This window comes from Thermobia domestica, chromosome 15, assembly GCF_964235325.1.
Source record: "Thermobia domestica chromosome 15, izTheDome1.hap1.1, whole genome shotgun sequence".
NCBI lineage: Eukaryota > Metazoa > Arthropoda > Insecta > Zygentoma > Lepismatidae > Thermobia > Thermobia domestica.
The window spans coordinates 133,317,486-133,332,671 of record NC_137468.1 but is presented as its reverse complement, the minus strand read 5'-3'; the positions used below and the strand labels follow the sequence as shown (position 1 = coordinate 133,332,671).

Below are 15,186 nucleotides of genomic sequence, written 5' to 3'. Positions count from 1 at the left end.
CTGCAATAGTCTGTAGTTTAGTATGATGCTAATCATACTTCGAAACGACTCTGCATAAGGCGGGATACCTCTATGATCGTGTAAAAGTTGTTTCAAGTCCATTCGGGACTCTTGTTCAAGTGTCTCAAACAATACTCCTTTGAACGCGTAAATTTGAGGTATTGAATGTTCCTGTTTAAGCTTTCTTGGATCGTCTACAAGCGGCATTAGAACATATACTTACCCAATTCAGCCATTGGGGCTACAATTAAAATTTTTACTGTAAGAGTGACTTTGGTACAATATAGGGCAGAAAGCAGATTATTAGACGTATAATTTTACATTATGTAATCAATTTTATTGTCTCAAACTCTCTTTATTTTATCTATATCCTGATAACTCCTTAGACGTTCGTTACAGTCTTGGGCAATCTCTTATGCCTTTCCTGCAGAACCATGAGCGAGTTTTTTTTTTTTTTCATTGGGCATAGCTTAAATGATTTTCCGAAGTTCATTCACAAAGGAAAACTGTTATTTACTCCGCACGCATAAATTAAAATAAATAAAAGAATGAGTGGAAACTCAATTGTAAATGTTGACTATCGCAAGCTAGAACGCAAATCTTGCTTATGTTTTGATTCATACTGCCCCGGAATGACGCCGATGAACTACTATACCAAGTATCGCCAATAAAATACACAATTTTTGCGTTGAATTTTTCAAAACCTTTACGGGATGGCGCCCTTCCTTCAAATTGTTGTCCAAAGGAAAGTTTAGCTATTGTTAGAAGAAACGAAATAAAAATTTAGCTAGTTAGGCATTCACTAAACAGTTTCAATTAAGCATTGAGCATTGACAACGATTTCCGATGTAGCGTGTCAAATCAGTGTTGCGCATCAAGGGCTGTTTCTGAACACTCAACATTCCTTTGCTTATCGCTTACTTGGATGCTTGTCAGTTGTATGTCTCGAATGCTTCGGTAGCTGAGTGAAGTTGTAGTGCAGAGTTCATGAAACTATAACGAGTAAAGTAAAGTATTCCAAGAGAAATAGTAAATTTGTTGGTGTGTTCGTTCAAATAAGAATAAGTGTAAATTAGTCAAGCAATGTCAAGAAAAAAGACAAGATGATGAAACACGATTTTTGTTAGGTTTCTCTAAGAACAGATCACTACGAGAAACTTCCAGGAAAATTTTTCGTTTGCCAAAAATTTATTTCAAATGTGTCACAAAAAGTATAAAAGAAAATGAAATGACTGTGTGCAAATAAGACAAGGTTCCTGTCAACGGAAAGGAAGCCATAGTATTTGTTTAGAGAAGAATGCCATCAAGAGGAGAAGATATTTTAAAAGGCTTTAAAGTGTATCCTTTAATTTTGTTCAGTTGAGATTAATTCTTATATGCAAATTAAGGGCATTATTCGAGCAGATAGTTCTACAAATTTTGACATTTCTTACATTTTCAGGTTAAATCAGAGCTTTCAGGTTGGATATATCGAACTTTGACAGATTTCTCACATTTTAAGGTTAAGTTAGAGCTTCTAAAATACTGGTATTAATTCTTACGTTCAAAATGGTTTTAATACTTACTGAATTTTGACAGAATTCTTACATTTTCAGGTTATGTAAGGTTAATGTTCATTACTAACGTACGAACCGAAAATTCCCGCCGTCTATTTCTACCCAATTTGCATCCTTGTATTCTGTCGCCTTCCGCTTCAGCAGATAGAGTACTTTCACTACCATTCGAAATATTTTCAATATACTGTCCATTGACAAAAATTATGGATTAAGATGCAAACTTTACCGGGGAAAAAATGAAAATTTGCTCATTTTCGTGCTTGATAATATGTGAGAGCGATTTTTTTTTTTAAAATAATCATTATAAACTTAGACCTATTTAGCAACCAGTGGGAACTACTTCGCACAAGGTAACCGCATGGTTGGATTGTGGGAAAGTAATGAACATTTGTATTCCGAACATGGCTGTAGGTGTCCAGCAATCCTCAGAAATTCTTGAGGTACAAAATCCGTGAGATAGGCAACCCAATTAACACCCGCTACAAGATTAATTACGCTTGGTAGTAGTTAGAACAGCAGCATGAAGTTGCCCCCAACTGTTGAAAGCACAAATCGGAAAGCTGTTGGGTAGGAGTAAGGCGAAATACTGGCTGTCGAAATGACAAAAGGGAATGTTTGGATACTTGTACTCACAGTACTTCTTGTTTGTATGATACGTAAAGTTATACACAGTCACTTGAAAAAATATACACACCAGAGGCGCCGATGAGCAGATAACAGTCGGGACACTTAATTAATCTTATAATTAACTCAAATGAGGGACTATATAAACAAGTTAACTTACTTCGAATGACTATACATAGTTGCGTATCAAATAATATACGGATAGATTATGCGGTATATGTAGTAGGTTATTTTTTTTAACTAACTCAAAGCTTTGCACCAAGTTTTGAAATTACTAACAGTAATCCTACTTTGCAAATCAATAAACAATATGGATGGATCATTTGGGGGAAAGAATCCAACCCCCAATGAAAATTTTGGGGGTCTGATAGGGCGTGAACTTCTAGGTTCCGGCGCCATTGATTGATACATAATAGTACTTCGAAAGAAGAAATTGTTGATTTCATTATTGATTAAATAATTTTTGAAAACTCTAACTCTTGGTAGTTTATTTGTAAACATTAAAAATGCTAAATTCGGTAACACTCAAACGAGTTGGAGAACTTATCCGTATTACCGTATTTCCCACTAGGTTGCAAATATAACTGAGAGTTCATGATTTGTTTAATATTTGTGAAAATTTTCACATTTAGACAGAGAGAAAGAGGGAGAATATAGTGTCAATAAACAACAACTTAAAAAAACACGAAATTAACGGATAATATCAAATATAGAACGATTAACAGAATTAACTGTGTAACTGGTTTTCTCCATTCATTTTTCTTCCTTTATTTTCAGGATTACATCACTACTAAATTTCTCCACTGGAGATTATCTTTCATTTAGCAGCATCCAACTGGAGCTCAGCCTTTAAAATGAAATATTTTAAAAATTATGTAAATTGGGAGGACGAGAACCGAATCCGAACTGCGGAATTAGAAAAGCACCACTCTAACCACTCACCTAAAGCATTGCCTATATAAAGAGCCTTTTCAGCTCGTTGAAAACTGTTGTTGGTTTGCAAACAACAGGAATATGTAATTGACGACTCGGAGGGTATTCACTAAATTATCAACATTACACATTTTTAAAAAATAAAATACAGAACTCCTTTATTTTGAATCAAATACGTCGCGTTTATTATACAGAAAAAAAGTAAAGGATCTGACCGGAAATCGAACCAGAGACCCCTGGAACGAGAGCCGACCATCTACCACTGAGCTAGTTTTCATCTGAAGTACTAAATATTCAAAAACTATACACACGGTAGATCATCTTGCTTCTCTAGAAACGATCTAATCATTCATTGCCTTTCGGTTTAGAAAAGGACTTTAAATAAACATGAAAATCAACAAAATGCCGATGCAAGCTTACAAAAAAAAGGAATGATATCCCATTAAAAACAGTGGACATGTCAAAACGCTAGCTAAGCGACCGCCACGAAAAGTACTGAAATCAAATAAGTCGGCCAAATGTTTTTGTTCTTTTGTGAGGTGAAATCATAAACACTTGGCAAACCGCAGATGGGGTAGTAGGAAACTACTTTCCAAATAACGTAATTTCACCCTTATAGGCTATGCTTTAAGGTACTTGGCTTACTTTGACAGGCTTACTCTTTTCGATGGGATATGTTTTACAGGAAGCACCTCAAATTACGTATTCATTTAACCTTTTGAAGGCATCAGGGCCTATGAGTATAGTACATATTTCACATTTATAAGTAGAAATAAATCCCCAGGTTAAGCGGGTTTGCGTATCCAGACTCATAACTATGAAAACATTTACGACCACTCCAACCACAATCATTTCAAGGATCCAAACTGTTCTATATAGGCTAAGTTATCAGGACGTAAAATCTAATGTGCTTTATTCGGAAAATAGTTTTATACATTGCAAGACCTGTAACTCCCAAATATTTACCGCAAACTCATAGTCGTATTATGTCGCACAGGGGTGTCATTTCAGACTTCGCTTGAGGGAGGGCAAGAGCACCACTGACGTAAGACTTTCACGTTTTGTACTAATATAATATATAGTACTAATCGATTAAAGTATACGTAAACCTCAAACTCTTGGGGGACAAATTGCCCCCTCCTGCCCTCCCTAGATGACAAATCCTGGTAAAACAGCAAAATATATTACGTTTCCAAATGCAATTTACACAATAAAACACGAAGAGGGTGACAAGCATGGAAAGCAGAGAAACTGTTATACGGTAAGACGACAGAAACAAAAGTCACAAGCTGAATGTTTAAAGTGTATAGGAAAAAAATGACTGAGTATGTGGCGTAGTGGATAACGTTCTAACCTACAAACATTAGTTGATCCACGTTTGAATCTTCAAGTGCACCTTTTTTTTTTCTTTTCGTCGAAGGAACAGCCATTACTTGTAGTATTAGAGTTTTATATATGGTGTCATTCTGTTAGATTTTTTCTTATTCTTTTCTAAGGTAATAATATAAGGCTGCAGGTATGATTGTACCTAGGCAGATCGAAAGTAAGGACGTTTTAGATTCCTTTCCATTAATAAAATATAAAAAGAAACTTTTATCCGTAACTAAATTACAATTAACTGAAATGAAATAGCAGATAGCAAGTGTCTGCCAGCTGACTCAACCAGACTTTGTGTTTGTCCAGTATTTAACAAAAATACGGTCAATAAGATAGCGTTATTATCGAGTGACAAGACAGTCTTGAAACTTTATATTATATCTGGAAGAGTTCGTGTCAGATCCAGAAGAAATGTAGCTTTTAATGTAACATTTTATGATGATGACATTTAGGCTAAAGAAGACAATGACAAATTGATCATAAACTTGCAAATAATTGTTGCAACGATAAATGGGAAAAATGGAAGTACAGTCTTAGTGTTTGGTGCGGAAGACCTGGGCTTGATTCCCAGTGTGGTTTATCTGGTTCGGGATCCCACATTAAGCTGTTGGCCCACCTTTCATATAGTGTCGGTTACGTTACGCTGAACCCCTAACCATCCAACTCATCAGTCTTAGACCTCATAAGATTGTGAGGTGATTAATGTGTGATTCGTGATGGGTTGCAATTAATATAAAGAGTCAAAAGAAGAATCCAACACTGGGTATAAAAATCGATCTCTTGCTGAAGCATCGTGACTTATAATTAAATTTCAGATTTCTAGCTTCCAAAAATTGTGCTTATGGGTTCCTAAAATAAGCTTGGAAAAATAGTTACACATATTCTAAAACTCATGAAATAGAATCAACAATTCATTTAAAAATATTGACTAGGCAATACTTTAAATCCAGGGTTTAAAAAGATTTATGTTAAAATAATTAGACACACAGTTAAATTAGTCTGGATTTTCAAAGCACGTTTTCACTGTTCGTCATTTTAAAAATTATCAACCAACTTGTTAAAATTCCCCTTCTCCCCTCAAAAAAATTAATGATAAAAGCTATCCAAGTCAATCTACGTGCTAACTATGTTCAAAATTCATTTTTAACAGTTAAATTGCTTTCTTGCTTTGACCATTTTATGACTGGAAAATGTGATATTAGGATCTTGTAGGAATAACCCCCTTTCGCCACCCCCTACATTCTACACGACAAATTTTACTAGCTCGCTTGATTGAATGTTGACAATCTCTTAAAATCATATAATTTATCTTGTATGTAATTCTCAAGCGTTTATACTTTTATAAACCTTGTAGTTATCTTTCAGTGCAATATGTTGACACACACACAGACGCACACGTCGAGAGAGAAAGACAATTATAAATTTAGTAAGAAGAGAGGGGAGAATCGTGTTGTTAGAATTACATTAGAAATGTAATAAACATTAATGAAAAATTGGGTTAACGTTCCACGATTAAGTCCTATAAGCTAAAGGAGACGGATCATCAATGAAAATAAATGCTAGTTAAAGTTAAGTTTTAACGATTTCCTATCGGAAATCTAATCTGAGACTACACGAACCACAGGCGTCCAATCTAGCCATTAGATCAGCAGGAACGTGTAGGACTACTTTAACTGTGTCATACAAGTTTTCGTTTCCGTCGTCTCCAGGTTTGTTCCGGTCCTACCGAGTCACGGGTCTGACTGGTCCCAGGTCATGAAATTCTTAACCAGTTTCATCACTATTTCACAATACCAAATATAATACAAAGTTTTTTCCAACCCCAACGGGTAAGAATTGACTGTGGTTAGATATTTTGTTCCAAAAGCGGAGTTCAATTCCCGGCAGGAACTCATGTGGTCCGGATGCCACGTTAAATTGTAGGTTCATGTCTCATATAGCATCAGCATCACTCTCGAACGGGACGCTAAACTCAAATCAACTACTACAACTAATAACAAACATCCTAAAAAGAGCTCCACAGATCATTTTCTTCACAATAAACTGTTTTCCTATCAAACAGGAAAAACACAAAAGTATAATAACAAGTTTCTGTAAAACCCTCCGAAGTATTCAAAAATCTAACAAAAAAAGATTTGATGTATGAACTTCCACCAAAAATACGTTCTAGCAAGCAAAGTAGGCTATTTTTGGCATTATTCAATTTGATCAATTGCTACATTTGCTAGTGTAATGTTGACGTTACTTATTCTCCCTCCCGGGTTCGATTCCCGGCAAGATCTCATGCGGTTCGGTTTCCACGTTAATCAGTAGGTCCACGTCTCACATAGCCTCGCTGCTGGACGGGACGTTAAACTCAGTCAACTCAACTTGTTCTCTCTGTATATGCAAAAGAAAACATACCTTTTGAACAAAAATCCAGCGTTAGATATGTTGATTTATATATTTAAAAATCGGGAAACAGGAGCTGACTCAGTGAGGCACTCCCTGGATTTATCGCTAGTTTAGTCAGTTTGTAACGACAATATCATAATCTAGAGATGCAAGGGCTCGGAAAAAAACCGGCTTTTTTGAAATAAAAACTCGGTTTTTTCTGCTTCGCTTTTTTGCTTGGGAAATTTTGGGCTTTTTTCAAAATTCTGCTTTAAATTGATAAAGAAAATTTTGTTTCGCTTCTCAATAACACAAAAAGTCATTTAATTAGTGGTTGATGCCGATAATAATATAAAAGCTCGAAAATAAACCATGAATTTCGAAAAGATATTTCATACAATTTTACTTCAACATATTTACATTATGAATTCCAAAGGATTAACCAGTGTATATAATAAGATTTTTTTTAACCTCCTACATACAAAAGTAAGCAGGGTTGGCAAGAACCATGGCTGTTTTGAAAATGCCAAAAACCCGTTTTTTTTTTGGGGGGGGGGGGAGTTAAACTAGGTTTTTTGGTTTAAACCAGGCTTTTTTGGGTTTAGATATTTTTGCTTTATGTATTTATATTACATATTGACAGAAATAAGTTTGTTTCGTTTTGGTGCTATTATGGAACAACAGGATTATGCTGGAAGAGGTCACATAAGGTTAAAGAAGTCCGGTCACTAAATTTCTTAAATTGGGAAACTCCCGCCCTAGCCATCGGGAAAATCCCGTCATTACTCTAAATGTAAAACAATAGCGTAAAAATCCTGTTATTGCGTTGCATGTAAAATTTAAAGATCAACGTATCATAATCAGTACGCTAAAACTGAGGTATTAAATTACAAATTTAGTACGTACATATAATTGAAAGTCCAATCCAAGCTAATGTTGGGAGCTACGTAGGCAATAGATAAATTTTGCCAATTTCTATCAATATATTTAAGCAACCTAGGCTTTATAAAACAACAGACATTCAGGCATGCAGAAATATACAATTTGGTTTCGTTTCGTATGTTCAGGCTTAACATCCTAACGTAATACCGAGGTTATCAAGGAGAAGACTTTCGCTTAAAATTACATCCGAACCGCTACTTTGTTTACGCATGAAAGAATGATTGTGGTTCGACCGAGAATGGAACATGGGACACCTTGATTAAAAGGTGAAAAGGAAATAAAACTAATGCAGATGGTTTGATGTGTGGAAACGTCACCATGAAGTTCACATGATTCGCATTTTTCGTTCTTTTTATTTTTTATTTTTGGTTTAAACCAGTTGTTTATTTAAAAAAATCAACGTGTAAACCAGCCAACCCTAAAAGTAAACACTTCTTTTAAAAAATACACAAATAACTAGCAAAATTCTATATAGTATTTTTACTTCAAAATATTCCATACCCTCATTTTGGAACAAAATAAAATTAAAATAAAACGTAAGAGAAATACTTAGATTTATATGATACATTAAAAGACTGCACATCTAAAAAAAAAAAAAAAAAAAAAAAAAAAAAAAAAAAAAAGCCTTAGAACAAAGTACATTTAAACAAAGCGAAACGTATTGTGTTTCGGTAGCGAGAGACGTGAAGAGCAAGATCGTCTGCTTACTTAGTGTCGTCGCATAATTTCCAAAGTGTAAGGCTACAGTTGGTTTAATTAACGTACTGACACTGACTACTGCTATGTTGGAAATATGTATGTTATTAAATCTTTATATAACGAGTTTGCCTCTGTTCCTGTTGTCCTCTTTTGTGTTTTATAACACGAGACGAAAACGGATTATTGTCATACATCATCGCCATGAAACTGCATTCTACAATAATTTTAAATGAGTGGGGTAGGCGCGCGAACGCATACGCATGCGAGTAAATACCGTATGTCCAAATTCGGGTGTGCTTGAAATAAAGCTACATCTGTTGTTAAATATTATATATATTGCTTTTATTATCACAAAATGCAGGATAAATTCAGATATCTTTATTTGAAATTATTATTTTAGTAGGGATTATATTGCGGTAGGATACTAGTGCAGTGAGACCAACAACCAATCACTGGTCATCGACCCACTGGTAGTCAGGTGGGTTTGTTTACATCCACTTTTTTCTAAGGCTGGAAAGAGAATAGAGATTTTGGTTCTGCATATTCTTGAATTGAAATTCTAGTTTTATATAACCACCCTCACGGTTTATTCAGTCCTCAAGTTTTCTGATTTTTTTTACAGGAGAGATTCAATAGATGAAGGGTGTGAGGCAAGAACATGGTAACCCACAATTTTGCTATTTTAAGAAATTAGATTTTCTGCCGCACAATCCATTTTGAAAGTCGGAAAGCTGATTTTTCACATAAGACTATACATGAAGGATTAAACAAAGCGGTATGCGTTGCTGTCTATCTGGTGCTGCATACCTCAGCAATTGAAAATTTGTTGGTTACCATATTCTTGGCTCACACCCTTCATATCATTACGGAACTCTCCGCACCCCACCACCACCAAAAAAAAAAAAAAAAAAAAAGACTACGGAATATATTTAAGTTAAGATAAATACAACTGCACAACAAACATGACTGAGTGGAACTTTTGCGCTTCTATCGGGAAGTCCGGGATTCAACCCAGCATTCGACAATTCTGGCAGCTTTCCTTCATTCCATCTGTGAATTAGAAATAGTGCGTGTACTGTGAGTTGGCCGACTTCCTTTCTTATTGCTTTTAAATCGTTATTATTACTAATTACCAGCGGTGACGGTTTTGCGAAGGTTAATGGGGCGGTCTTTCGGACTGAAGCCTGTTCTCCAAAATTACGGAATGTCTAAAACAAACGATATCTATTAGTTATGCCTTTACTCATAAACTTTAAGCTCCCGTCAAATAAGAATTACGAATGCTTAGAAAAACTAAATATTAGTAAGAAAAACCCTCCCAAAATACTTTTCTAAACCCGCCACTGATTCTCAGTATAAAATGATCTTCAAGACTGTATCCGGAAGATTATCGCTAAATATATAAACGAAACGAAATATTAGTTATGCCTGTACTCATAAACTTCAAGCTCCTCCCAAATAAAATTAGGACATTTTAGAAAACGAAACAATCAGAGAAACCCCTCCGAAAGAACTTTTCTAAATCCGCTACTGATTATTTGTATAAATTAATATTCAAAGTTGTATCCGGAAAATTATTGCTAAATCGTTGCACAATTACAGTATAACAGAAATGTGGAAGTACGGTTTGACGGATATATAGAAAAACGTACGCTTTGACGGATATATAGAAAAACATAAGTTTAACTTTTGCGCTAGAAGCTAGAGTACTAAGCTCTTAGAAATGAAAAACGAATGACAAACTGAAATGATCCAGAGAGAAAAGAATGTCGATGACTCAAAAGTTAAAATAAAGTTAAATAGCCTCTAAAATTGCCCTCAAATACTACATTCTTCATGTTTGCTTTAATTCGTAAAACATGTGCTCCATCCATCTTGATAATGAATTTCAGAGCGAAATATGTCATTTAGGTCATGTAATTCTTATCTAACTATAGAATATACTATAAGAAAGCTATTAGATAGAAAAATCATAAAAATGAAAAAAGCCAAAATTTCCAAAATTCTCGTTTTTTCCCCAAAAAAGCCGACTTTTTATGTGAAAAAAAAACGATTCAAAAAAGCCGGCTTTTTTGCATCTCTATCATAATCATGGGACGCCAAACTTGTGCTGCGTTATTCAAGGTGTAAAGTTCTTAACATATTTCCAATTCTATCGATAATCAAATTCAAGGTGAAGAGTCCCTATCTATACAAGAAACATGTATTTGAGCATATAAGGGTAAATATTGTTGCTAACGTCAAATACCCTGCATTTTATTGCAGTTTATTTTATTATAAACCATTGCTTAATTCTATTAATAGAATTGTTCATAATATTTGTCATATTGTCTTCGACATTTTCAAGTATAAATATATTATTTTTTCATTTCTTTATGTAACGAAATGTAATGGCATAGAGACATTTTGAACTATGATTTCTGTTTTGTTAAGAGCTAAAGATGAGTATTTCATACGTAAACGACGACGACGACGAAAAAAAAAAAAAATTAGTTCCAGAAATAATGATGGAACCCAACGTTCTGACCACACACAAAACAATTGAAATCCATCTCCTTGCCCATAGTTAACTAATTATGGACTACAATTCAAGAGCATTCAATTTATTTTTGACCTGTAAACTTATTCATATTCATTCATATTACTAGTAAAATCTAGAACAGTTTTACGCTTGTAAAATTCTACTTCGTTTGGTTCGCTTGACAATAAATAAATAAATAAATAAATAAATACTTGCAGAATATCGATTAGGATTAGGAATTAGATTTCTGGCCAGAAAAATCTGTTACACTTTGTCGAACGAGTGTCCACACCGGGAATCGAATCCGGGATCACTCGCACCAAATTCGAGAGCGTTAGCGACTAGGGAGCCACTTGCAGAATATCGAATCACATCTTATACTGTAACCACATTTGTTTTTACTGGATTCCTACCTGATCAATGAAAAAAAAAAAAAATAAATAAATAAAAATAGGAACGAACGAAAGCTTTTCTTAATAAATAGAACATTACATTTATTTCTCTTTCTACAGTTTGAAATGGCAAAATCATAACTTAAAGAGAATTATAATTAGACTTCGGATCGATATGCACTAAAAAACGGCAAAATATACATGCAAATATGCGCTAAAAATCACGAAAATATGCAGATATGCACTAAAAATTGTAAATATGCATCAGTCAAAAGCTAAAGGTAAATGAGGAATTTTATTATCTTTAGAGAAAAAAGTTGTATTACTTGAACTACATATACTTGGTGTATAACTATGATGCATTCATGCTACAATACACAACTGTGTAGTTTCTGGTGTTTTGTGACAAAACCCTGCATTTGTCGGTTAAAACATAACTGTACATCGAAAAGTTCCTTCCGTGCCACGGGCCGTTAAGGGACAGTATTTCAAAAAAGCAATGTTACTTGCCGATAAATCTGGAATTCATGCGACGTTGTTCCCAGGAACACTTTATTTATATTAAACAACAATTTTATGCTAGATTCTTCGCGTCTATTGAATGTGAGTTTCGAAGAAATGCTTGTCCGATTGGTCTTGGTGGCGTGTGTTTCGTTATTGAATCAAACATCTCAAATGCACTGCAAAGTCCTAATTGTCGCTCTTCTAATTTCGTTATGATCTTTGAAATTGAACTGAAATGAGTATTGATAAACGCAAGGTCGCTTTTAATGTTTTCAGCTCCGCAAGCGTCCAAAGCTTCTTGAATACATTTCGTTTCTTCGAGTTAAAAACAGCTCTCAGTCAGTATGTGAAATGAAAATATCTCCCCTTTTATATATATATATATATATATATATATATATATATATATATATATATATATATATATAATACAGTGAAACCTCCCTTAACGGACACCTCTATAATATGGACAGACTTTTTTGTCCCGGCAAAAATATATGTTCTCTTACGGAACAAAACCCTCCCTTTTACGGACACTCTCAGATACGGACGCGGACAGTCCTTTTTTACCCCCAAACGTTTCAATAACCTCTTCATAACGGCCAGGAATTATTCTTGGTTCTGCGATATTTGACAGTAGACAGAAAAGTCTTTTCCCCACAAGTGTATCTATCATCAAACAGAACAACTTCAAGCTGAACTTGAAATGCTTCTTTTTATCTGCCCGCAATAAACTGTTTTCTGGTGGAAATCCTAGAAAATCTTCAATAAGCACTAACACTCATGCTGGATTAGTCTTCTGGTCAAGAATTCTATGCGGATATTCGCTTCCCTAACAAATTTAGTGCTTTTTTCTCTGGGCCTTGCATCTTTCCCGACAATTTCATAGATAACAAAAGAAACATTGTTTATTTTGCGATAACATTTTTCAACGAGCAATGCTTTCTCTCTTACTTTTTTGGAAAAGCAAAATTTTTCTTTTGTACAAATTGGTGTGTCAAACAGTTGAACAATTAAAGAAATTTGCCATTAATCGCGGTGAAAAAATTCTCCAATTGATCCAACAATTGCAAGCAAATTTCAAACAGAAACTAGTGTCCGTAGGATGTACATGGCAGACAACTACTGCAGACTTTTCCCCAAGAAATTAAGTGAGTTTCTTCTCCACATTTTCAGTATTTAATAATAATATTACATACTTTTTAAAGCTATTTTTACTTTTAATATAGGGGGTAAGTGAATGAATTTTTTACAGGGTGATGACATGTCCTTAAGAAAATTACCATACACGCATTATCATTTGCAGTATACGAACATATTAACACATTCCCCAACAATAATATTAAACAGAAATGAATTTCTCCTTCATCCGTCCCAGTAATTCAAATATGTACTAAATAGAGTATTTTCATATTGAATTTTACGTATTTACGCTCATACATAATGTATTTACTGTATATTACTGCATACAATTACTGTTGGGAAAATTAAATTTTTGTAACCTCTCTGTAACGGACACCTCTCAGTAACGGACAAAAATTCCCGTCCCATTGGTGTCCGTTATTGAGAGGTTTCACTGTATAATATAATATACAAATAAAAAAAGAATGCGCCAAGTATCTGTGAATAAAAATAAATATACTCAGAGAAATAAATAAACATATCTGGCTTAAAAGCATATAATAAAACCAGCCTAGCAGAATTAAACAGGACTCGCAAAAATTTCCGTTAAATGTTCTAGAGTTAACGGAGATAGATCTATGCTTAAAAAATAAGACACATACATACGATGGACATAGTGAGATAAAATGTTGTACATAGCCCAACCGTATTCAATTACAGCATTTATTTATGCTATGAATTAATACACGTAAATCTTACAGTGAAAAAGGCCTACATACGGTTTCAAAGGCCAGTACAAAAAGTAGATGCTATGCCCTTTTCAGCGCTCCTCTCTCTACTATTGGCTCCCTTTTGATCTATTGTGTATATTACGCTAATTGTTCCATGTCTCTAGACCAGCTAGAGAACGAGTTATTGGTATTTGAAAATAACTATGTAAATTGCATTTTGTTCAAAAACTAGGGCCTTACATGGGAGTGGACTAAAGGTTAAATGTGTAGGGTAACAAGTAACAGACAACGTAGTTCTTATACCTAACCTCTCACATAATGTCTAAAATTTTTCTATACGCTGCACTCCGGAACTTGAAAATTTCCGTTAAAAAGTATATTTTAACATTCAATGTTCGCAACACAGGTTCCGCCTAATCAAGAGAATGTAACACATTTTTTAGCTTTAGATTCATGGGACTATGAAATATTTCCGTTTAAAATAAATTTCCGTTTAATAAGGGGTCTGTTGAAGGCAGTTGTTATTGTACTAAAAGCCTGTATTCAAAAACCTTATGTTCTTGTTTAAAAGAAAATAAATTCACTTGAAATTACTTTTTGTATCCAATTATATGTAAATCCTAGAATATTTTATTCTAGCGTAACATTGTCCGTTTCAAACAGCAACAATTTACTGTGTATAATATTGATACTTTAAATGGAAGAAAGTGATTTGAGCGAGACACGGAGCATGAATGGCAAGAAGGTAAAGTTATTGAAAACGTAACAGAAGACTTACAAGTAACACGTCCGAAGTGTAACACTCCGATTTTGATAAAATTTGGCAGGTAGATACTACACATGAAATAAACGAATACCGCCGTTTTTCCAGGGTATTCCCTCACTTTACGTGTGCAATATCTGTGCACAATTCATTCACTTCGGTTTACTTCTTGCCTTTCGGGCGTCAATTTTCAAAATTTTGGGTGAGGGCTTTCCCCCCCCCCCCTAAAACCGTTTTTCCGCAGAAAAAAAAAATCGATTATTTTATGTGTAGTATCTACCTGCCAAATTTCATCAAAATCGGAGTGTTACACTTCGGAAGTGTTACTTGTTAGTAGGAAAGTTATCTTTCGAGAAACCGAGGTACGTATCAAAGCAACGCAAGCTTATACTTAAATACTGTTATAAACTCCTTAAAGAAAAAACTTAAGAACTTATATCTTTATCTCAGAAAGTAACTGCTGTGACAAGTTTAGATTTTGTAAAGCAAATATTTTAATCAATTCTGAGCTAATTTAAAATAAGGTCGTTCATTTCTTCCCAAAATACATTTTTCAACGATTTCTTTGGAATGAACTCTGTCGAATATGGAAACACACACACATATGGGTTGTTTCATAGTTGTATAAACTCCTTACCAGACTTGAAAC

General features: G+C 34.3%; 1 protein-coding gene across 1 annotated transcript in view; it reads left to right on the top strand.

Moving 5' to 3' along the window:
* Positions 1–903: 903 nt before the first annotated feature.
* The window catches only part of PrBP (Prenyl-binding protein), a 64,926-nt gene continuing 50,643 nt past the window's right edge, over positions 904–15,186 (top strand). The window contains exon 1 of the mRNA XM_081740159.1: positions 904–1,338. Coding sequence (XP_081596285.1) covers positions 1,298–1,338 — 41 coding nt within the window. The 5' untranslated portion in view covers positions 904–1,297. The remainder of the gene's footprint in view (positions 1,339–15,186) is intronic.